We start from the raw sequence: 24660 nt of genomic DNA on the forward strand, positions 1-24660 counted from the left end.
TCATCTTTCAAATGTTCTGTTTTTCAGGGAAGCACGCAACCACTATTATCTCACGTTGCACTTGCGGTGGCAAGTAAACTCACTTCCGCTTTATTTAATGCTGCCAGGTAATGACATCAGTTTAAATAATCTAATTTTCATCTTACTTAGTTTTAACTTGTATTTGGATGGTCTGCACATTAAAACACTGGAATCCGTGGTTTTAGTCTAAATGCTATTTTTTTCAGTGGTTGGCTTGGTTGGAAGAGCAAGCATGAAGAAGAAGCTGTCCAGAAGCAAAAACCCAAGGTGGAACCAGCTACCCCATTAGCTGTAAGGCAAGTCTGTCGTGCTCCTCTTGCATTTTAGTATTTTTAGAAATGGACGTTAAATGTATGTTCTTTCCATGTGCTTAGCTGATTTATTGATTTCCTGAGTCTTTGGAGCTCCTGTAAGTCATTAATGTGGGACTAAGGTTTTCTACCAGAATGTGAACTTCATGAGGAGAATGGTTTCTATCTGTTTTAGTGACACTTGTCTCCCCATCATGTAGTAGAGGCTCAGTGTGTGTGTGTGTGTGTGTGTGTGTGTGCGCGCTCACAAACACTGTACACTTAGACGTACAGTAGAAATACTGGGTTTTTGATAGCTGTTGAACTTCTTTCTGTAAAAAGTTTAGCTTCTTGGTAAGCTGTAGAACCTTAAAAAGGACATAGTTATTTCTTTAAATAAAAAAAAAAGTAAAAACGGGATCACATATATTCAAGCATTATGCTTGAATAATGCTGGCTTATGCTTCCTTCTTGTTCCAGCAGTACTGGGGGATATTTAGTGGATTTGTCAGGTTTTGGGGGTAGAGGGCATGAGTTTTGTTTGATTCTGTTTTTAAATCCTTTTTTATTACTCAATATAAAGTACCACCATGAAGGGAAATAAAAACATCTCCCCTTATTTAGATGTTCTTCAACTGAAGAGATACAACTAATTATCTATTAGGGCTTCCCTGGTGGCTCAGAGGGTAAAGCGTCTGCCCACAATGTGGGAGACCTGGGTTCGATCCCTGGGTCGGGAAGATCCTCTGGAGAAGGAAATGGCAACGCACTCTGGTATTGCCTGGAGAATCCCATGGATGGAGGAGCTTGGTGGACTTCAGTCCACTGGGTCGCAAAGAGTTGGACACAACTGAGCAACTTCACTTCACTTCAAAATGTATTGAAGATTATCTTCTAGAGTTTTTTCCATCTAACATATCACATCCCCAGTCACCCAAGATTGAAGAAATAAGCCAAATGGCCCTATGCATTGCATGGATGTAACAAAGTTTCTGAGTACTTTGTCTCAGGGAGTTTTTTCAAAATGAGCTATTCTGGTTCATACTCAATACTTCCTTACTTTTATTTTACCCATAGTTCTAATAGGATTGATTATAGACCAAGAACAGTGTACAGATAACTATTTAGGAGAAGGGATGTTCTTGCTTCAGGCAGTTACATTGATATCAGCAGGATATGCTATCTAGAGAAGAAAGAGAAAAGATTAGAAATAAGAAACAATAGACAAAGATGTGAGTATAGGAGCAAAGTATTCTAAAATTTAGTTGGTTGTCAGGGTAGTTTCATTTGACATATTGCTTAATCAAGGAAAGATATAGTTGTACTTGATACTCTGAAAAAATAAGGTTGTGGGTATTCTGTATCAAATATCTCTGAGATAAGACTTAGGTATTATTATATAATAGAAGAAAGTTCCTTATATATTTTGTATTACAAAATGCCTGTTGTGATTAGTTAATAAATTTAACTATTAACCCATACAAAGTTCATATTTCTTTATATTAATGTAAAATCAGATTCAGTCTGTTTTGTTGCTGTATTTCATTATTCTTTTATTTATTTCTAGATTGGACTTTGATTTCTGCTTTCTTTTTTCTTTTAAATATCAGATTTGGGCTTCCAGATTCTAGACGCCATGGTGAAAGTATATGTCTGTCTCCATGTAACACACTGGCTGCAGTAACAGATGATTTTGGCAGAGTTATTTTGTTGGATGTAGCTAGAGGAATTGCAATACGCATGTGGAAAGGTACTTTCTTACAAAAATCCAGGACAGAAGTTAGTTAGCTTTTTACCCCACTAGCTGAATGGTGCTATCCTTCTTCAGCTTCTCGTTGATAACAGTGTTTAATTCTTTTTGCTTTCTTTCTTTCTTTTTTTAATCATGAACTCAGATCATATCAACAACATCTGACCCGTAGTCCAACTGATACATCCTTTAAGTTTGACCAACTCATAGGTACTTAAAAACTCTTCCTTATGTACTTCTTTTCAGTTCTCACTGACATTGTCAGTTCCTGAATTCATTTTCTTGCCCCTGCAAGGTTCATTCCAGTCTGCAGGGCCATGCTTGAATCAAATCTTTCCAAAACTAGAATGCCAGGTTTTTCAGATTCAAGATGGCAAAACCTAGCAAGATTCATTTTTTAAAAATTTGAGTTGCATATCCATATGCCTGGGTCAGTTCATTTAAGTGTCTTGCTAACATTGTCTGTTAGAAGTTATATTTAGTGACAAACACAGAGCTATGTACAGGATCAGTATGATATCACATGACATCCTCAGGAACTCAGTCTTATTCCATGTAGCTTCCCCATGAAGGTTATATCATGGTCCAAATGGCTGCTGAAGCTCCAGCCATCTTACATGCATCCCAGGAAGGAAGAAGGGGACAGAAAGACTACCACCTTAGTCTACTTTGAAGGTATTTTCAGAAGTCTTGCCAAGCTTTTTCTGCAATACATTATTTAGGACTTAGTCGCATGGCAAACCTAACTATAAGGGAGACTTAAAAATATATGGCACATTTTCAACCTGAATAAAATAAATCCCCTTGACTAAGGAGGAGAGGAGAATTCATTGTTTGTAATCATCTTTAATATTAATATGTCAGCAGAGACTATTAGTTAGAAACCACAATTTTAATGCAATTTGGTCTGTTTTTAGCATTGTGAGGAATAATGGATTTGAGGGCATTAAATTTAAACTCTGGACCTGATTGAGGCCACTGTTACCTTCTTGCCAAAGAATTCCTGCAGTGTTTACTTGCCACATGTTTAAGTGTCTTTAGAAATAGGTTTCAAGGTAGCAGATACATCATTTCTCCCTGACATGGTGCTTGTCTTTGAAATAACTTCAAGGGTATGTTCTCAGCAAGACTTTTCCAGAATATATACCAATTGGTCCAGATCCACTGTGGTGATGACATGGCTGCCATTGTGGCCTGTCCTTCTGCAGCTGGTGCACGCTGTCCTTTCCCTCCCTGTTACTGGGAAGAGAGGGATTAGGAAGGCATGTCAGCTGTGTGTCTCTTCTCACAGGCCGGCGCTGCTTCGCATTGCTCTGCAGCCCATGTCCTCCCTCTGTCTGTGTGCCACCAAGGGACTGGAATTGCAGGAAATTAGTTTGATCTTCTATTTTAATTGGATTTTTATTTTAAATCTGAACCTTAAAATCTCTCCAGAATTTTTTAAAGAGAGGGAGGAAGGGATGGAAATCAGGAAACCTTCCATGATAACTGATTTCTTCTTAGAAAAGAAAGTGTGATCAGAACCAACTGTAGCAAACTGACATTTTAATGAGACTTGGCGATTTAGGATTTGTCATAATTACAGTTTTTTTTGTTTAATATATTTCATAATAAAAGATAATACACGTTTATTGCTTTTCTTGTGCCCCCCTGACTAAAACATTCCGGAGTGCTTCAGAAGGCTCTGCTAAACCTAGATTCCATATCTGAGTGGCTTTCCTTTTCCTCTGTCTCTAAGGGTATCGAGATGCACAGACTGGTTGGATCCAGATTGTAGAGGACCTCCACGAAAGAGTGCCAGAAAAGGGAGACTTTTCCCCTTTTGGAAGTCCTCAGGGTCCAAGTCGAGTGGCTCAGTTCCTTGTGATCTATGCACCACGGAGGGGCATTTTAGAAGTGTGGAGCACACAGCAGGGCCCTCGAGTTGGCGCTTTCAATGTGGGAAAGCACTGCAGGTAAGCTGCAAACCCTAGCCTTTTCCTGGCTGCAAAAAGAAATGCTTTTGTTCAAGTAAAGCTTCTGTTTAAAGCTACTTAATTAGATTGCAAGTTGGTTGAGAATTAAAATGTCCTTTATTGTGGTTTTTCCCCATGAATGCCTGCTATGTAATTATGGATTAAGTGTTTAATAACAAAGGAATCTGACTGAGGAGGCCATGATACACTACTGAATTAAAGTCAACTTTGGTGCCCCACTTGTCCCCATCCCTCCTTACACTGTGGAGGCTGGAAAGGAAAGATTCCTTCCGATTCCCCTGGTCATGTGACTACTTTGTTTGCCACTGCAACATCAGCCTGGTTGTGTTTATGTGATTTCTAGCACATTTTAACAAGGTAGAACCCTGGCAGTTAGGTTCTGTTTTACTTTTTAAAAAATATTTATTTGGCTGCCTTGGGTCTTCGTTGTGGCACCCTGGATCTTCATTGCATCACGTGGATCTTCTGTTGTGGCATATAAACTCCATGGCTTACCATATTGCTTTGTGATTTCCTCAGGCTTCTGTATCCTGGCTATAAAATAATGGGCTTAAATAACATTACTAGTCAGAGTTGGCAGCCCCAGACTTACCAGATCTGCCTGGTTGATCCAGTGTCTGGAAGTGTGAAAACAGTCAGTGTTCCTTTCCACTTAGCATTGAGGTAAGTTGTATCACGTGCCAGCTTATTAATGTCCCTCTACTGACTTTTCCCAGTCCTTTTTTTTTTTTTAAAACATTTAATTTTGTACTGTAGTATGGCCAATTAACACTGTTGTGATAGTTTCAGGTAGACAGCAAAGGGACTCAGCCATACATATACATGTATCCATTCTTCCCCAAATTCCCCTCCCATCCAGACTGCTACACAACACTGAACAGAGTTCCCTATGCTATACAGTAGGTTCTTGTTGGTTATTCATTTTAAATATAGCTTTGTTTTATAGCTATTGTTTTATTTCTCTTTAGACTGATCCCTTTAAAGTTAAATAGGAAGCATAGAAAAGAAAAAGAAATTTGGATGTATCAGAATTAGAAGGAAAACAGCTTCACTTTCTTTAAGAATTTGTTGTATTTTTTTGTTTCAGCGATAAGAAGAGTGAACGAGCCAAGGACATGCACTTAGTGAAGAAACTGGGAACCTTACTGAAAGCAAAATGTCCCAATCTTGGTAGGTGTCCTTTAATAAAAATGAAGGATACTGTCATGGTGTTTTTAAAGTTAATAGAATATTCTAAATGGAGCAAGCAAAACACTTTAGTGCATTTATGAGCTGTTGCAACTCCTTTGTGGAATGAGATGAGGTACAAGTAATCATGTATAGCTTTTATTGGAATTATTCTGAAGGATGAAGTACACCATCGAGGGAGTATTAAAATTTGTAACAATAAAACAGTAATTTCCGAGAGGACTCAGAAATCCTTCAGACTGACTTGATAGTGCAAACACATGTGTTTTTCTTTCAGAATAAAGTTTACCTGTCGTAAAAGTGAACCAAAATTTTATTTTCGTTAATTTTCTTTCTAGATTTGGTTGAAACAGAAATAAAGGAATTAATTCTTGATATTAAATACCCTGCAACCAAAAAACAAGTAAGTGTATATAATAAAAGATCTTTCCTGCCAAGTAACTGTTACATTCCCTTCTTAATAAAATCTGTATTTTTCCTATTTCCTTCCAAAAACATGACAAGCTAATATCCTCTTTCTGTATTTTCATGCATGTTCATCCTTTTTTTACATTCCCATGCAAAAGTTTCTTTTGTCTGTTTTGCCTTTCTTCTTTTTTGATTAAGTAATACTACCATACATGGAAGTATGTGTGTTTTATATACACACGAAAACCCATACATAATATTTATTCAAATTAAGTAATAATGATAAGACAGAGCTGTGTATGACCACCCACCTTAGGAAACAAGATGTTACCAGGAACTCTGAAGAGCCCTCCCTGCGTGTCCCTCCTCCTCCCATCCCATCTCCCATTCCTAAGGTAACCAGTGTTTAGAATTTTGTGTTCCTCTTGCTTTTCTTTGTAGTTACAGCATTTCTGTACGACTCCTTTAAAACATAGTGATGCATTTACCACTTTTTTGAACTTGAAGTGAATCGAGTCCTACTCTGTCTTCTTTGTGACCTACTCCATTCTCTTACCATTGTGTTTCTGAAAGTTCTCTGCATTGCTGCCTGCAGCTAACTCGTGTAATGTATGAATTCCACTCTGTGACTGTCATTTATTTATTCACTCTGTGGACATTTACGCTGTTCTCAGTTTTTTGCTGTTACCAACAATGAGAGTGGGATTATCCTTGTACAGTGTTTCCTGGCGCACAAATGTAAGAGTTTCTCTTGAGTTTATACCTTAGAGTGGAATCTCTAGGGTATGAGCTTCTGGCTGGTTGATGATAAATTACTTCTCAAAATACTTGTACTAATTTACATTCTCATTGATACTATAGAAGAGGCCCTGTTGCTTCTTAGCCTCTCATGGAAAATAATCAAGACTTGTTACCTTTTCCAGGCTCCTGGTTGTAATATGGTAACTCATTATGTTACTGCCACTCCTTTTACCCAAATCCCTGCTGTTGCTGCTTGGGTTCTGACATGGCGCGTCAGTCCTCAGGGATGCCTCTGAGCTCTGCTTTTAATCAGAACAGACAGCTAATGACTGCAGTCTCACTCAGTTTCCTCGGGGGCGTTGATTCCAGGACCCCCTGTGAATACCTAAATCTGAAGGTGCTCAAGTCCCTTTATAAAATTGTGTGAGGTGACAGTTGCTCAGTCATGTCCCACTCTTTATGACCCCATGGACTATACAGTCTGTGGAATTCTCCAGGCCAGAATACAGGAGTGGCTAGCCTTTCCCTTCTCCAGGGGATCTTCCCAACCCAGGAATTGAACTGGGGTCTCTTGCATTGCAGGCGGATTCTTTACCAACTGAGCTATCAAGGAAGCCCCATAGAATTCTGTAGTATTTGCATATAACCTACACACATCCTCTTGTATCCTTGAAATCCTCTCTAGATTACTTGTAATGCCTAACACAGTGTAAGTGCTATGTAAACAGTTGTAAATACAGTGTAAGTGCTGTGCAAATAGTTGCAAGTATGGGGCAAATTCACAGTTGCTTTTAGGAACTTTGTGGAATTTTTTCTTTCCACGTATTTTCAGTCCATGGTTGGTTGAATCCATAAATGAGGAACCCATGGATACAAAAGGCTGATTACATTTGTTTTCTGATTATTTCATGTGTATTAGTCCTAGCTCCCCAGCTTTTTCCTCTTTACCTCTTTTAAGCTCCTTCAAATAAGACCTTACCAAATGCGTCATTTTCGTAACAACATCAGGAATAGCAGGATGATTTAGTGAATACTGGTTTCTTTCTATCCCTCTTATTCTATTATGGAACTCAGTTTCTAAAAACACTGTCGTTTTGTAAAACTGACAGGCCTCTGACTTTTAATTGTGTTTTCCACTCCACTGACAGTACTAATTGGTTCTCATTTTCCTTGGGGCAAAGTCTCCAGTATTAAAGGTGATTCTTTTGACAGAGTGGGCATGTGGAGAGCAGTTGAGGGCTTCAGTCCTGGAAAGGGAGGGTCAGAACCCACATAATTCTTCTCATTTTAATACCATCTTTTTTACATCATCGAACAATAAAATCAGGAAACTTTAGAACAGTACAAACTGTTTCCTTAATTTTTTTAATACTACTGAATTTCATATGAAGCTATGAATTTTATAAAAAAATACTAAACAACCTAATAGTGAAATTTGTGTATTGTTTTACAACAGTTAAGGGAGGAAAGAAACCAGTTTAGACTTTGAAGACTGAATAATATTAGTAAGGCAATGAGCTGCTAACTTGTGTGATAGTAGACACAACAGAGGCAGATGACATTTTCCTAGGTATTTGCCTTTTTTGATCACTTTCTATCTTTTTCTTTTTATTTAATATTTTATTCATTTATTTGGCTACTTTGGGTCTTAGTTGCAGCACGTAGGATGCTCGTTTCAGCATTTGGGATCTTTTGTTGTGGTGCACGGGCTCTCTAATTGTAGCACACAGGCTCTGTGCTCAGACTTAGTTGCCTTGCAGCCATTCTTTGTAAGTAAGTAAGTAAGTGAAGTCGCTCAGTCATGTCCGACTCTTTATGACCCCATGGACTGTAGCCCGCCAGACTTCTCTGTCCATGGGGTTCTCCAGGCAAGAATACTGGAATGGGTTGCCATTCCTTTCTCCAAGGGATCTTCCCAACCCAGGGATCGAACCTGGGTCTCCCACATTGCAGGCAGCTGTTCTTTGACTAGGGATCAAACCTGTGTTCCCTGCATTGAAAGGCAGATTCCTAACCAGTGGACCACCAGGGAAGTCCCTGGGTTACTTTCTTTATATCCTCCATGCATTTGCCTAATGCTAGGCTGGACCAACCTCCAGAGCTGCCGTCTGCACCTATTTCTCCCCCACAGACACACAGAGTTGTTGTTGGATGAAGTCTGTTATTTGTTATTTGTCTCATGCCACATTCATAGCCTACCTTTTATACTGTTTAATCTCATAGTTCAAAATTCAGTTTAACATGCTGATATGAAAGGACAAGTGTGAACTTTAAGTGCTGTATGTAACCCACTAGTGATTCTGATGGTTGCTTTTTTAGGCGTGAAGTAATGATGAATATTCTTAAATATCTACTAGTGGGCAGGAAGAGAGTAGGCGCAGAGAGGTGGGAAATATATTCATCTAGACTGGCCTGTGGATACAGCCAGCCATGCTCAAGCACAGTAACATAGCAGTAATTAAGCTGTTGTCAGCTTTTATTACTGGCATGACAGTGGTAATGTCTGCTTTTCATTTATGCATATATGCTACCAACTCACTCAGACTCTTACTGGTGAATAACTTTGTCTCCGCCATCCTGTTGAACATCAGTTGCTTTCCAAGTTGTTTCATTCTCAGTCTGGACTTTTTGTCATGGTACCATATTTGGCATGACATGAAATTGATTACATATTACTTATGATGCAACTTTAGCTCTCAGATGATTAATACAACATCTTAAAATGGAATTTCCCTTTGAAACTTGGGGCAGTGAAACTATGGGCATAAATGTAAAATTTAAAAACCAAGATCTTTGCCTTGTAATTACGAAAATTGTTCATCTTTCTTCTAGGCAGCTTCCCTTATGGCTTAGATGGTAAAAGCGTCTGCCTGTTATGTGGGAGACGTGGGTTCAGTCCCTGGGTTGGGAAGATCCTCTGGAGAAGGAAATGGCAACCCACTCCAGTACTCTTGCCTGGAAAATCCCATGGACGAAGGAGCCTGGTAGGCTACAGTCCATGGGGTCTCAAAGAGTCGGACACGACTGAGCAACTTCACTTTCTTTCTTTCTTTTTTTTTCTTTTTCTTCTAGGCATTGGAAAGCATCTTGGCAAGTGAACGTTTACCATTTTCCTGCCTTAAAAACATCACTCAGACATTAATGGACACTTTAAAAAATCAAGGTAATAGGGTTTGTTTATGGTCTCAGCTCAAATTTTGTAACTCTGACCACAGGAAGTATTAATTGTTTATGATGCCATCCTGTTACCTTGATATGGTAATATGTATAAGAAACAATGTATAAGAAAGAAAACTTATTTCATTCCTTTATCACTGGGGACTTTTAAAATTACCTGTTCAGTGTATGCTACTGATCTTTCTCTGAGTATGTTGACTCTGTTTCTTACTGTAAATATTTTTCATTTGAATCCATCTATTATGAGGAAAGATAGAATGATGGGAAGTGACTACTGTGATAATAGTTGTAAAGCGTTTTGAAAGCCATTGGCATGTGGGGACAAGATAGCTGGTGGTAAGCAAAAAAACAACCAGACTGTCTTGCTGCCATTGTATTTTAACTCTCAGTAATGTTGTTTTGACCATGATAATGATTTTTTTCCCCAAAATTCTATGCTTTGATTAATGTTTTGTCAGTGTATGGAATCCATATTTTTTCATCCACTTCCCTCATGAACGGAACTAGGGCTTCCAGAATCACAGACTATGATTACATAACTAGTTGTGATTGTTTTTTACTGTTCAAAATATATTTGTCTGGAAAAGAATTACATCTGTAACTGTGGTGTTGTAACTCCATATTCTTTCCAGCCGAGCTAGAAAAATTTATTTTGAATTCCTAAATCAGTTTAAAAAGTAGTATGTGGTATACGACTTCAGCTAGTTGTGACTTTTTGCTTGCTTATTGTGTGAATTATATGAAGCCTACTTTTATTTTTTGTGGACTGTTTTGAAAGTCTTTATTGACTTTGTTACAGTACTGTTTCTGTGTTATGTTTTGGGTTTTTTTGTCCACAAGGCACGTGGGATCTTAGCTCCTTGACCAAAAATCACACCCTCAACGCCTGCTTTGGAAGGCAGAGTCCCAACCCCTGAACTGCCAGGCGGCTTCATATTTAAGCCAGCCTAGAGTGGCTTCAGAGAGGGCAGTGGCAACCCACTCCAGTACTCTTGCCTGGAGAATCCCAGGGACAGAGGAGCCTAGTGGGCTGCCGTCTGTGGGGTCGCACAGAGTCGGACACGGCTGAAGCGACTTAGCAGCAGCAGAGTGGCTTAATAGACAGAGCGTACTATGCTGTTCCAGGGGACTTCCCTGATGGTCCAGTGGTTCAGACTCTACTTCTACTGCAGGGGGCACTGGTTCAGTTCCCTGGTGGAGGAACTGAGATGCCACATGCTGCATGGTGTGACCAAAAAATAAATAAATAATATGCTGTTGCAGGACAGTAAACATCCTAATTTTGACATTTTTTCTTAACACATGTAAAGTTGACTTTTGGCAAATAGAAAACTCCCTTAGTGCATACAACATGTTAGAAATGCCTCTTTTAAAAAGTATAGTACACTTCTAAAATCTCCCTATCCCCCTAAGTATTTTTTTTAATGTCAAAAAATTTATTAAAATCTATCTTGCACTGGGCTGGGAGTAAACCAAACTCCAGTGTTGGAGTTCTGTAACATCACTAGCTTCAAGTTCTACCCACAAATGAGACAAATGACAAATATTGAATATGCTAAATTTTATTATGGCTGTAAGAACATAGACAATCTTCCATGTTATTGTATCTCATAACAGAGTCTTGCAGTTTTCAATGTCTGCCTTTATCATACAGGAATGTATTGTATTACGCAGAGAGTGGGTACTTTTCCAGCGTTAACCTTGATAAGAAACCTGACTGATGCGGGTGGAATTCTATTTTTGGTCTCTTTCTCAGCCTCTCTTGAGGATGCATGTGTTACAATCCAGTTTCTGGTTGAATTATAGTATCTTTGACCACCGTGATAAGAAGAGCCAGGCAGCTTTCCAATTGTTTTTTCTCAGGGTATGAGAATAATAGACAACATTTCAGTTAGGGAGTGAGGGGAGGATATTTTCAAACCTGTTTCCAAAATATTTGTTTAAATTTGAGTGCTAGACTAAAATATCTCTTCTGTTTTCTTTCTTTCTTTTTCTCCTCCTCTCCCACTATTAGAGCACCTTCATTTAAAAATTTAGACATTTTGCATGATAGAAAAATTATTTTTGCCTTCTTAATTTGTTATATTGAAAATATAGCTATACTATAAAATGGAACATCAAGGAATTATGTAAAATTAAGGTATTTTTATCAGTCCGTTAAATATATCTCTTTAATGTATTTCTTCTTTCTGCCTTATAGAGCTTGAGTCTGTTGATGAAGGACTGCTACAATTTTGTGCCAATAAATTGAAATTACTCCATCTTTATGAGTCTGTTAGTCAGTTAAATTCCACTGATTTTCATTCAGATACACCATTCTCTGATAATGTGAGTAATCCCATTATTCATTATACAAAATCATCTCTTTGGTTATTTGTTATTTTTTAATTGGTAGTAAAGAAGTACAAATATTAAGGGCTTGGTGTTTTTTTTAAAGTAAAGGTTTATGTTCTTTACAAGATCCCTGCTGGCTTTCTGTGCCTTGCTCCTAAATTTATGTTATTTAGGCTTGAATATTGAGCTTGTTATTAATCCATGTCAGTACCTAGAATTATTTGGTTTTCCTTAAGTTCTTTTATAAAATTGCTTATTACAACTTCTTTTCGACAGGGTTTGCTAATCAAAAACGTGCAATGAACGGAAGTAGCAAATTTTCTATTTCTTTTAAAGAAAATGATTCTAACAAGCAGAAGAGACCAGCTTTTCTGTGTTGTTTACTACATAATAGAATACGTTTTTAAACTAGTCCACCTTACATCAGAGTGTTTAAAGTAATTGTAGAAAATGTTCTATGGTTTTATTCTTCAAAATGTAAAAAAAGTGATAGGACCTTGTAATCCTTATTATAGTGAAAGTACAATATTGCTCATTTCTAGGAGAGTATATAAAATTCCTACTTTCTCTGCAGAGAATAGAATTTCTCTTGATAGAGAGCAGAGAGAAATAGTGTCCTCTCTTCCCTCAAGTACTGTATGACCGTGGGCAGGTTGGTGGCTTCAGGGTCTCATGTCTTTTACTTATCTAAAGGAAAGTCGTTAAAGTGACTTTAATGATTTGTCAAGGCACTGGTAATGCTTTTAAAAAACATATTTGGTACATCTGAAAGCTCATTGAGTTTTAAAACAGTTGTCTATTATTGTAAACACATGTATAGAAATAAATTTTAAATAAAAATGAGAGGTGGCAAATACTGAAAATATTTCCTCTCAGTATTGAAAATAACCTACACATTCTAACTTTTTTTTTTAATCTTTGGTATAGATGAATTTTATAAAGTATTTTAACAATCTCTTCATAATATTATTCTGTGAATGCCATGATAAATGACAAGGCCATTTTGCAGCAGCTTTTGTTCCGCCATTACTTCTCCAATAGTGAAAAATACTTTCAAGCAACAGAGAAGTTCAGGTTGATTAAGTTATACCTATAGGGTGTCTGGAGTGGGAAGATCCCCTGGAAAAGGGAACGGCTACCCACTCCAGTATTCTTGCCTGGAGAATTCCATGGACAGAGGAACCTATTGGGCAGCAGTCCATGAGGTCTCAAAGAGGCGGACACGACTGAGCAACTAAACTGCCACCACCACCAGTAGTAGTATCAGGAGATGTTTCTGCACATCTGATGTGAAAACAGTTTGAAAAGCTGGCAGGTTGTATCTTACTTTTTAATCTCTATAACCCTGAGAGCCATATAGAGGATTTATATGTAGATACAGTGAGGACTGTTGCCTATTGCTTTTATTTTATAGTGTTTATGCTGCTTACTAAAACAAGTATTAAATATCAAATAGTTCTTTAGTTTCCTCAGAATCACAAGAGTTGGCAATTAACAACCACTTACATTTTTTTCTGATTAAGCAATAATATATGTTTATTAAAATTCAGACATTTTAGAAGGGTATTGAATAATCTCAAGAAACTTTCTAAGAATACTTTCAGTAATATGTAGTGTTTCAAGATTATTTTATTTAAATAACATCCTACTTATCAATTGAGAGTAAAATTTTCAGCAGAGCACACCATAGCTATCACATTAATTAAGAAGTCATTTTTTGCTTATAGTCTTGGATTTTGTTTCAGGTGATAATGACAGATAATTGACACATAATGGCAGTCATAGAAAGAGAAATGGTCTATTGATAACTTCCTTCCTCCCTAAATTTAAGGACTTGGCCGTGTTACTAAGGCTGGATGAAAAAGAACTCCTTAAGCTCCAGGCCTTGTTAGAGAAGTATAAGCAAGAGAACAGCAGGACTGCTGTCCGATTTTCTGATGAGAAGGATGGTGTGTTGCCTGTGAAAACATTCCTGGAATATTTAGAATATGAGAAAGATGTGGTCAACATAAAGAAGACAAGTGAAGAGGAATATGTGGCTTTAGGTAGGCAGAATGATAAACTACTTTCTGAATCCTCCCTCTTTTTAAATTAATTAACCAAAGAATTGAACGTATGTTTTACAGTCAACGGAAGACTCTCTGGATAGGTAGGCACTATTTTATAAAAGTTGTACTGAATTAAAAAGTATACTTAGGAGACAGTGTGAGACATGTAATGATTTGCCTTCTGCCTTAATCACTTAAGCAAACTGAGCCATTGATTTCTCTTCTCTGCTGCTGTTTTGCTTCTCTAGGGATCTAGATTGCAGTTCAGGAAGATTTTGAGTTTGGTAAGCAGGCATTCATTGGTTGACGTGTTTTGTTTTTGTTTTACCAGGCAGTTTCTTTTTTTGGAAGTGTTTATGTGGAGAAAGCTCCACTGAGGAAATGTGTTACACTTTGGAGTCGGCTGGACTTAGCCCCCAGCTGTTGTTGGTAAGGTTTCTTGTTGCTGCATGCTGTTCTTCCTCGTTAATGTCATCTGGAAGTGGCTGTCTCTCTCTTTTTTTTTTTTTACTCTTGTCTAAAGTGTCTTATAGAGCATACAGAAAACTTTCTAAAACAATCAAGGAAATGTATAGTCATGTATTTAATTGAATAATAATATCTGATTTTTCTCATTTTCTGTAAATTATAACCTGCATATTCCAAGGTTGGCCTAAAATAAATTTAGAGTCTGTTGTGTATGCATGCCTTTACAGTTGACTGGGATCATCAGAAAAAAGTGTTCATATTAGCCTAAAAAGATCTTACCTAGAGAACAAAACTGTTTCCTTAAAGCATTATTGAATTACCAGACATTCCCAGACCTTGAATACATGTTAGGATTTAATCTCTGTGCCATAACAAATATAAATAAAGGAATCATCCAGTGGGGAAACTACAACACTGAATTTTCACCCTTTCTGAAAAGGGCAAGGGAGTTGGCCCACATCACTTGTTCTGCTCTTGACTGCCCCCCACATGTACAGAGATACACACGTGCACACCCTTTACCACATGCCCACTCGCATCTCAAGTTTTGGCCAGGATTTGGGCCTTCCACCTCTACAAACTTGTTGACGATGCTAACATTAGTTTTTATTTGTTTGTGTATTTTTAACTGTGCTGGGTCTTTGCTGCTGCTCACAGGCTCTCTCTAGTTCTGGTAAGCAGGGCCTGTTCTCTAGTTGCGGTGCACAGGCTTCTCATTCTGATGGCTTGTTGCGGAGCACGGGCTCTAGGGTGCAGGCTTAGTTGCCCCGAGGTATGTGGGATCCTCCTGGACCAGGGATCTAACCCGTGTCCCCTGCATTGGCGCATGAATTCTTTATGTAACTGGACCACGATACTGTTTTAATTGAACATGTAAGTCCTTTAAAAATGGATTTTGCTCTACCTCCCTTTGCAGTATAGATGTCAGGAAGTACAGTTAAAGGTGCACACTGCTTGCACATGGTTGTTCATAAGTGGCTTCATTCATAATAGCCAGACACTGAAACCTGCTCTGTGCCCTTTAGGGGATAAACGGATAAACAGACTGTGGCACATTCTTACCATGGAATACCCCTCAGCAATAAAAAGGAATAAACTATTAGTAGAAGCAGTAGCTTGGATGAATAAGGAAAATATGCAAATAGAAAAAAAAATTTCAAAAAAGATACATACTGCATGATTCTGTTTTCATAACATTCATAAAATAACACAGTCATAAAGACGGAGAACAGATTAGTGGTTGCCAAGGGTTAGTGGTGAATGTCAGGGAGAAGGCTGTGGCTATAAAGCGTTCACAGGAGGGAGATTTTGTGCCTTGGTAGAGTGTCTGGATGGTGGCAGTTATGCAGTGCTAGAAATGATAAAATTGCATGCTGCAAAATGAGTGCCTGTATCACTGGTGAAATTTGCACAAGCTTTATGGATTTTACCAGTGGCAGTTTCTTGGTTTTGTGTAAGATGTTAACATGAGGGAAGACTGCAAGAAGGGCCTATGGACCTCCCTGTGCTCCTTTGTGCTACCAGTGAATCTATAATTATTGCAAATTAAAAAGTTTTTAAAAAGGAGATAACTATTACCTATCATTCAAAATTGAGATGCTGAAATAGATGAACATGGTATACTACTTGTTTTCTATTGTGCTTCATCAGTTTCATTTAAATTTTGTTTACATTAAAACTGAGGTCATTGTTGTTCAGCTGCTAAGTCATGTCCAACTCTTTGTGACCCATGAACTGCAGCACACCAGATTCCTGTCCTTCACTATCTCCTGGAGCTTGCTCAAACTCACGTTCACTGAATCAGTGATGTCATCCAACCATCTCATCCTCTGTTGCCCCTTTCCCTTCTTGCCCTCAGTCTTTCCCAGCATCAGAGTCTTTTCCAGTGATCCAGCTGTTCACATCAGGTGGCTAAAGTATTAGAGCTTCAGCTTCAGCACCAGTCCTTCCAATGGATATTCAGGGTTGATATCCTTTAGGATTGACTGGTTTGAAGGGACTCTCAAGAGTCTTCTCTAGCACCACAGTTCAAAAGCATCCATTCTTCAGTGCTCAGCCTTCTTTGTGGTCCAGCTCTCACATCCATACCTGACTATTGGAAAAACCATAGTTTTGACTATATGGACCTTTGTCGTCAAAGTGATGTCTCTGCTTTTTAATACATTGTCTAGGTTTGTTATACCTTTTCTTTCATAGCTGCAGTGACCATCTGCAGTGATTTTGGAGCCCAAGAAAATGAAATCTGACACTGTTTCCACCTTTTCCCCTTCTATTTGTGATGAAGTGTTGGCACCAGATGCCATTATCTTTGTTTTTTGAATGTTGAATTTTAAGCCAGCTTTTTCACTCTCCTCTTTTACCTTCATTAAGAAGCTCTTTAGTTCCTCTTTACTTTCTGCCATTAAAGTGGTACCATCTGCATATTTGAGGTTGTTGATATTTCTCCCAGCAATCTTGATTCCAGCTTGTGAGTCATCCAGCCCAACATTTCATATGATGTGCTTCATATATAAGTTAAGTAAGCAGGATGGCAATATATACCCTTAATGTATTCCTTTCCCAATGTTGAACCAATCCATTGTCCATGTCCAGTTCTAACTCTTGCTTCTTATCCTACATACAAGTTTCTTAGGAGGCAGAAAAGTGGTCTGGTATTCCCATCCCTTTCAGAATTTTCCACAGTTTGTTAATGATCCATACAGTCAAAGGCTTTGGCGAAGTCAATAAGGCAGAAGTAGATGTTTTCCTGGAACTCTCTTGCTTTTTCTGTAATCCAGTGGATGTTGGCAATTTGATCTCTGGCAATTTGATCAAAGGCTGGATGAAACAAACCCCACACCTATACTTCAAGTCATATATTAAAAAAATAAGTCCAATGGAACATAAATATCAATATGAGGTAAAACTACAAAATCTATAGAAGAAAACGTCAGAGAAAGCTTGGTTTAGACAAAGGTTTCTTAAGGTAGAAAAAGCATGAACTGTAAAAGAAAAATACTGAAAAGTTATGCTTCATGAAATTTCAAAACTTTTGTTTTTTAAAAGACTTAAGAAATTGAAAAGGCAAGTCTCTTTTACACAACATAGATCTGATAAATGCATTGTGTCCAGGTTGTACAAAGAATTTGTACAACTCAATAATGAGACCATACAGTTTTTAAAAATGAGCAAAGGATTTGAACAGATACGTCACCAAAACATACATACAAATTGCAAATAATTACCTGAATGATGTTCAGAAATTAGCCATTCAGTTCAGTTCAGTCACTCAGTCATGTCCAACTCTTTGCCACCCCATGAATTGCAGCATGCCAGGCCTCCCTGTCCATCACCAACTCCCGGAGTTCACTCAAACTCAAGTCCATCAAGTCGGTGATGCCATCCAGCCATCTCATCCTCTGTCGTCCCCTTCTCCTCCTGCTCCTAATCCCTCCCAGCATCAGGGTCTTTTCCAATGAGTCAACTCTTCACATGAGGTGGCCAAAGTACTGGAGTTTCAGCTTTAGCATCTTTCCTTCCAAGGAAATGCAAAAATACAACCATGATGGCCTCTGTTCCAGAGAATGACTAAAACTTAAAAAGACTGACATATCCAGTGTTGATGAGGATGTAAGCAATCAGAATGCTCAACACAGATGATGGAAATGCAACTTAATACAACCACTGTAGAAAACAGTTTGAAAGTTTCTTATCAAGTTGAACATAGATAGATTTACTGTAAAATCCAGCAGTCTTGCTGCTAGGTACTTAGTCAAGAGCAATGAAAATATATGTTTGCACAGACTTGGAGTAAACTATTTACAGCAGCTTTATTCCTAATAACCCAGACTGGAAACAACCCAAATATCCAGTAATTGATAAATGGATGAAGTATGGTGTAACCATACAATGAAATGAACTGCTGATACACAGAATGACATAAATGAATCTCCAGAGCATTAGGCTAAGTGAAAAGATCCAGAAACAAAAGAGTACCTACCAATGGTTTCAGTTGATTTTATATGAAACACTAGAATAAGCAAAAATAGAGTAACAAAGGAGATGAATGTTTGCTAGAGGTTGAGAGTGGGAGTTGGAGATAAACTCAAAGAGGCACAAGGGAACTTTGGATGGAGATGTACTTTATCACATTTATGGTATTATTTACCCAACTTAAAATTAGTAAACTTTACTGTAGGTATATATATAAGTGTATGTGTGTGTGTTTTATAATGTGATACAGTGATGTGTATTATATGGGAAATTTCTGTGCTTTAAACCCATCAGGCTGTGACCTGTATTAATGTGCTACTAAAATTCTAAAATTGGCTAAAATTTAAACACTTTTTAAGAAACATCTCTTATGAGACTATTTCACACATTGCAAATGGCTGAATTCTTTTTCCTAGAGAAATGTTTTATGGCTGGGTTTTATTTTTAAAGTATTTTTGTTTAAAACGTAATAGAAGATACTGCATTTTTAAAGTATTTTAAAAACAGTCTACTCAATTTAGTTTACTTAATTTGTATGTTAGTCACTCAGTCATGTCCAACTCTTTTTGACCCCATGGACTGTAGCCTGCCAGGGTCTTCTGTCCATGGCATTCTTCAGGCAGGAGTATTGGAGTGGGTTGCCACTTCCTCCTCCAGTGGCTCTTCCTGAACCAGGGATCGAACCCTGGTCTCCTGCATTGCAGACAGATTCTTTACTGTCTGAGCCTCCAGGGACGCCCTTACTTAATTTATAATTAAGTAATTTTTAAAAATCCTGTGAATGCAGAGTAAAAAGGAGAAAAAGATAAGACATTTTCACTTAAAGGCTATAATGAATGGGAAGGGAAGAGGGAGCTTCTCTTGGGGAAAAAAAAGCCTAAGAATTAAAGAAACTGAGTGTACAGTAAGACTAGCTTTAAAAAGAGCCTGCTTGGTCATTGCGGTGACATTGATTAGACAAGATAGCAGCCCACGCACTCTCACTGTTACTCAGCCATCTGGCTGTGGGAAGATAAAGTGCAGGGGTTTGTACATCAGGCAGTAGGTGTGTGTTCTGCTTATATCTTGCTCTTTCCCAAAGCAGTTAACACCAGTGCCACAGTATAGACTAGTGACATTTTTCTGGCGTTATTAAAATTCAAGTCGTTTGTTTTTTAAAGAGAATACAGATTAATGTCTATTATTTAATGTTAAAAGAGTAACAAACTTTCAGGAATATAGACATATAACAGTCATGAATAAAAAGTGATAGGTCTTTCAGCAAAATTTATTACTAGTGTTTTAAAGGCACATTATTTGAAATGCTAGCTCTTTCTATTCTTTCCTGATCAATTATTCTCTGAATTCTTTTTTCTCCTGAAATATTTGAAAAAATAGTTTTATTGGAATTATGTACATGAAAAAACTTGGTACTTATAATCTGGGTTGTATACATTTTTTAATTTGAAAATTTTTCCCAATCTAGTATAATCACAGATGATGTCATTCACAGGCAACGGCTGATAGTTTTTCACAATGTTTAAAACTATCCTCAATGGAACTGTATAAAGTTTCAGATTCTGTAACCTAAAACAAACCCTAGTTTTCAGGAAAGACTAGAAAATAAGGCTCATCCGAAAGACTGACAAGATAGTTTCTTTGAAGTATAGGCAGGCAAGGCTGACAGACGGCTTCCTACACTAGGTATGCCAGCATTTCCGCTGAGTGAAGGACTTAAAACGTTAAGGATGTAAATGATACAGGAGGATATTTTGCAAAAGGTAAAGCTCAGTGGGCTTTAGAAGCATCCACCAAAGATCCCTGGAAGTTTCTGTTTCTTTCTTAGGTGGAAGTTCTAACAAGTCTTAGATACTCCTTGGTTAGAAGAATTTAGTAAATTTCTGTTCAAGGATTCTATTATTCAGTCTTTTGTTCAAATATCATCTGGTAAGATGTCAGTTTGTGACATTTATATGTGAATTAACAATTATGAAACAACATGATTCACACTTACAGTGTGTGAATCTCTAATACAAATGTTCACATTGTGAATAATACATAATCTAACATTCTTTGCTGTGATGTTTTGAAAATATATCTTATTTTGTATTCACTAGTTGTGGAGATAGTTACCTTCCAGGTACCATCTTTTCCTGTTGTGTATGTCTGTACATGTATTCTATGAGGTATCTACCTCATATCTCTACGAGGTATCTCTATTCTCTATACTTGGCTTATTTTTCTCCTTTCCCCTTAATTTTTCCTGAAGTTTAAAAAATCTTTCTGTCACTTACATAAGTGATTGTCTCATCCTGTTCCAAAGACTCCCACAGCATCCTCTGTTTACACTGACTTTCTACACATAAACAAAAGCATAACTGGTTTGGAATTTTTTAAGTTTAAAAAAAAACCAAGAACAATCTTTAGCTTATAAGCAGAGTTTACCTAGTTGGGCAAGAGATAGAGCAGATCTCAGACATGAAAAGGAGAGTTAAGTGGAAGAACAAGGTTTTTTGTTTGTTTCAGGACTTGCTAAATGTAGTGATGGATGAGGAAGCGGTTAATTGCAGAAAAAATTAGAAGAGTGCAGTGGGAAGAGAGAGTGAAGGCATGACATTTAATTTGTCTAAACATAACAGTTTAAAACAGCCCTTTGGATTGGCAGTCTTTCTGAGCACTTTGAAACCCTTACTGTTGGGGACATGAAATCAGACTTTGAGAAACATAGTGCATTAGAAACCTGGTGTACTCTTAACATAACCCCTGGACATACATTTTGCCTCCAAAATTAATCAGGGTGAGTCAAATGGCAACCTGGCCATGAACCTAGTAGATAAATTCTGCCATTTCCCCTCATTTCCTTTTGATTTGCTTCACAACGTGTATGCGCAAGACACTGAGACGAAGTAATTTTCACATGATTCTGGAATGTCTTTGTTGTCCATGCAGGCAGTTCATTTTTTTTAGCCTGCCTTGTGGTTATAAACAGCGGTGCTGTATGAGGTTAAGAAGAAGTTTAAAACAGAGGGAATAACGTTGATAAATGGCTAGCGTCAGTCAAAATTTTGTGGATGATGGAGGATATTATGTAGCAAGTGGAATGATCATGGTATAATACGACCCCATTTTTGTGAGAGTGAACCCCCATCCTGTCCTTCATAATGCTTTCTGTGTATCTTAACTTATGAAGGCAGTTAGTAGCTTGGCTCATAATAAGCTCTAAATAACTATTAGCATTGATTGTTGTTAATACTGTCATTGTCTTATGATATGAGGGGAAATATGAAAGGACATGCTGCTGCTGCTAAGTCGCTTCAGTCGTGTCCGACTCTGTGCTACCCCACAGACGGCAGCCCAACAGGCTCCCCCATCCCTGGGATTCTCCAGGCAAGAACACTGGAGTGGGTTGCCATTTCCTTCTCTAATACATGAAAGTGGAAAGTGAAAAGTGAAAGTGAAGTTGCTCAGTCGTGTCCGACTCTTAGCGACCCCATGGACTGCAGCCTACCAGGCTCCTCCGTCCATGGGATTTTCTAGGCAAGAATACTGGAGTGGGGTGCCATTGCCTTCTCCGATGAAAAGACATACCCAGTTTTAAAAAAATGAAAAGTATGGATAGGATGAAGTATAAAGGAGGCTAATGAAGGGAGAGATGTGAAAGGGTTAAAAAAGAGACAAGTTAAACCAAAAAGGGGAGAAATAGGAGAAAGTGTGTTGTATATTTTTATATGTATACAATCAGGCAGATCTAGGTCCAAACTTTAGTTCTAAGTTAGTAAGTAAGTTATTTTTCCTTCTTATCATTTGTAAAACCCCAGTAGTCAGCCCTGCCCCCAAGAGGTTGTTGTTATCGAATGGGAAGATACGCTTGTTGGGTACTTATCTGCCTTGGGTCATTCTCCTGAGTTAATTTCCTTCACACACTTCTCCTTCAGCTTCCTGCTCTTCTTAATTTTGAAAATTGTATGTACTGATGTGTTTAAACTGATAGTCAAGCTTTCATTTTATTAGAGCTTTTTTTTTAACATAAAGACATGGCAGAATTGTAGGCAATCCAAACCTTTCACACACACCAGCACTTAACAGATGTGACACCATGCCTTTTAAGTTTTCATTACCCCGAATTATCTGTGTACTGATTTTAGGAGCCCAAATTTTAAAAATTTTAAGTAGATACGCTTATTTTTAAAAATCATTCTGTTGATTTAAATGCTTTTAAAATCTGTTTCTCATGACTCAGTGACTTGAAGATTGGAGTTTGATAGTATTACGTACTCACCAACCACTGCCAAGTCCTCGATTTCTTTGCATGACCAAGGCCAGGGCTAGAGCCATAGCTCCAGGCCCTCCTGTCATAACCTGCGGCCAGCCTTCTGTAATCCATGCTCACTGGCAGTACCCTCACTGCCGATTTGCTCTTTAATAGAAGCTTGCACTGAAGGGTAGTACTGAACCTAAAGAAGTGGTGGAAATGGGGAGATTTTGATCCCCAACAGATAAGGAATCTCTTAAGGTAGACAAGCTACCTTGTTCTTTGTTCTCCTTCTCACACTACATCATGTAGCAAGCAAGCATTTGCCTCCAACTAGAAAGGCTGAACCACTCATGATACACATATGGTCTAAAATTGTACAAGATTTTGTTTATGGTAAATATTTTTTTTACAATAAAGATTTAAATCTGATTTCAGTCTCTGCTTCTGAGCGTTTGGCTTTCTAAGGAAAAAGATATTTTGGACAAACCACAGTCTGTCTGCTGTCTCCATACGATGCTGTACCTCCTGAGCAAGATGAAAGGTGAGCACTGTGGACGCTGAGGTTTGGCTCCTCGGGAATGTGGTCTCCACTCCCAGAAATAACGTTCAGTGTTGAAATTCCACAAAAACGAGGAGGGAGAATACTTCCTCGTAACAAAAGGAGACTAGAAGGTACAAAACATTTCACTAGAGAGAATCTTTTATGTGGTCATAGAAAACTCTTAATACATTCAAAGTGTGCTTTATGAAATTTAATTTACAGTTTACGTCAACATCAAAAATGATAGTGAACAGTGTGTTTTCTGAGTTCAGTGAGGTGAATTGAATGGTCTGTGGTGGAGGTAATATTTTTCTTACTATTTTTGGCATGATGAGAACAATAATGGGTTATATTAAAACATTCAGTAGTAGTTTTCATCAGTGATGAAAGTATTCCAAACAGAGATTTACAATTGATTTAGAGCAAGATGCCTAAGAGCATAAATAAGTGGAATATAAGTCTTCGGAATAAAATAAAGACTTCTTTTCCAGTTCGTTCAAAAATACACACATGCATCAATGGGAAACTTGGTTCTAACATTATATTTAACATCAAAGATTAAAAAAAAAAATTTGCCGAGCTAAGAGTTTCTTTTTTTGCCATTTGCCTGTAGTGGCCATCGAAGAGACCTGGGATTCCCAGTCAGTGTCCCCTTGGTGGCAGCAGATGCGCACGGTCTGTATTCAGTCCGAGAACAACGGGGCTGCGCTGCTGTCCGCGCACGTCGGGCATGCTGTCGCTGCCCAGATATCCAACAGCTTGACTGAGAAGAAAGTGAGTGGGCAGGGGGCGGCTCTAGGGGGGCTCCCCTCCAGCAGGCTCCCTGACCGCTTTCCCCTTCTGGGCTGCATTGTCTTCAGTGTGTGGAACATCTAGGATTTGAGATATGTGTCCAGCAGGATCTTGTCTGTCTCTTGAAGATGAGGGGTTCTTCTTTAGTTGTTTATTCAGATGACTTGAACCTAGTCTCCACACAGCATAAGGGGAGAAGCACTGGAGTCAGGGCAGAGACCTAGTGTTCACAGCTGGTGGTCTGTGGTGAGTGCCTTTAGAAGGCAGGTCCTCATTCAAAAGGCTCAGGGTTAGACAGCATTATTTCTCAGATTTCTTTCAGCTCTTAGTTTCTACGGTTGTATTTATATCCTTTTAGAAACAAGAGTGGTTTTGGCACGTGGTGTTGAATGACTCAGATGAAAGCTTCCAGTAGACCTTTCACTTTGTGGCTTTTCCCCATCTCTTGAAGACTAAAATTTATTTAAGACAAAACTAGTGCCCCTTGTATCTCATGGTGAATCAAATAATTTTTTCTAGGGGGATGTTGCATTAAATTGGATAGGATACTTAAATAGGTCTGTAGAGATTCACTCAACATTGTCAGTCTCAGTAGTTTGGGGCTAAATTCATTATAACTGGTTTATGGTGTTTCTAATAATGGAGAGAGAGAAATTTATGATACATTTTTTATGTTGGCTAGTACATTCTGAAGAACTGTCAGTATCCGGGAACTCTTGC

The 24660-nt window shown here is 38.1% G+C and overlaps 1 protein-coding gene across 1 annotated transcript in view; it reads left to right on the top strand.

Annotated features, from left to right (window-relative positions):
* The window catches only part of RAB3GAP2 (RAB3 GTPase activating non-catalytic protein subunit 2), a 104497-nt gene that overhangs the window by 58898 nt on the left and 20939 nt on the right, over nt 1-24660 (top strand). The window contains exons 11-23 of the mRNA XM_040263255.1: nt 28-107; nt 228-317; nt 1922-2061; nt 3800-4016; nt 4557-4700; nt 5125-5207; nt 5564-5628; nt 9447-9537; nt 11752-11879; nt 13717-13930; nt 14265-14362; nt 23043-23148; nt 23762-23922. Of these exons, the coding sequence (XP_040119189.1) occupies nt 28-107; nt 228-317; nt 1922-2061; nt 3800-4016; nt 4557-4700; nt 5125-5207; nt 5564-5628; nt 9447-9537; nt 11752-11879; nt 13717-13930; nt 14265-14362; nt 23043-23148; nt 23762-23922 (1617 nt within the window). The remainder of the gene's footprint in view (nt 1-27; nt 108-227; nt 318-1921; nt 2062-3799; nt 4017-4556; nt 4701-5124; nt 5208-5563; nt 5629-9446; nt 9538-11751; nt 11880-13716; nt 13931-14264; nt 14363-23042; nt 23149-23761; nt 23923-24660) is intronic.

Source organism: Oryx dammah, unplaced genomic scaffold, assembly GCF_014754425.2.
Source record: "Oryx dammah isolate SB20612 unplaced genomic scaffold, SCBI_Odam_1.1 HiC_scaffold_21, whole genome shotgun sequence".
Classification (NCBI taxonomy): Eukaryota; Metazoa; Chordata; class Mammalia; order Artiodactyla; family Bovidae; genus Oryx; species Oryx dammah.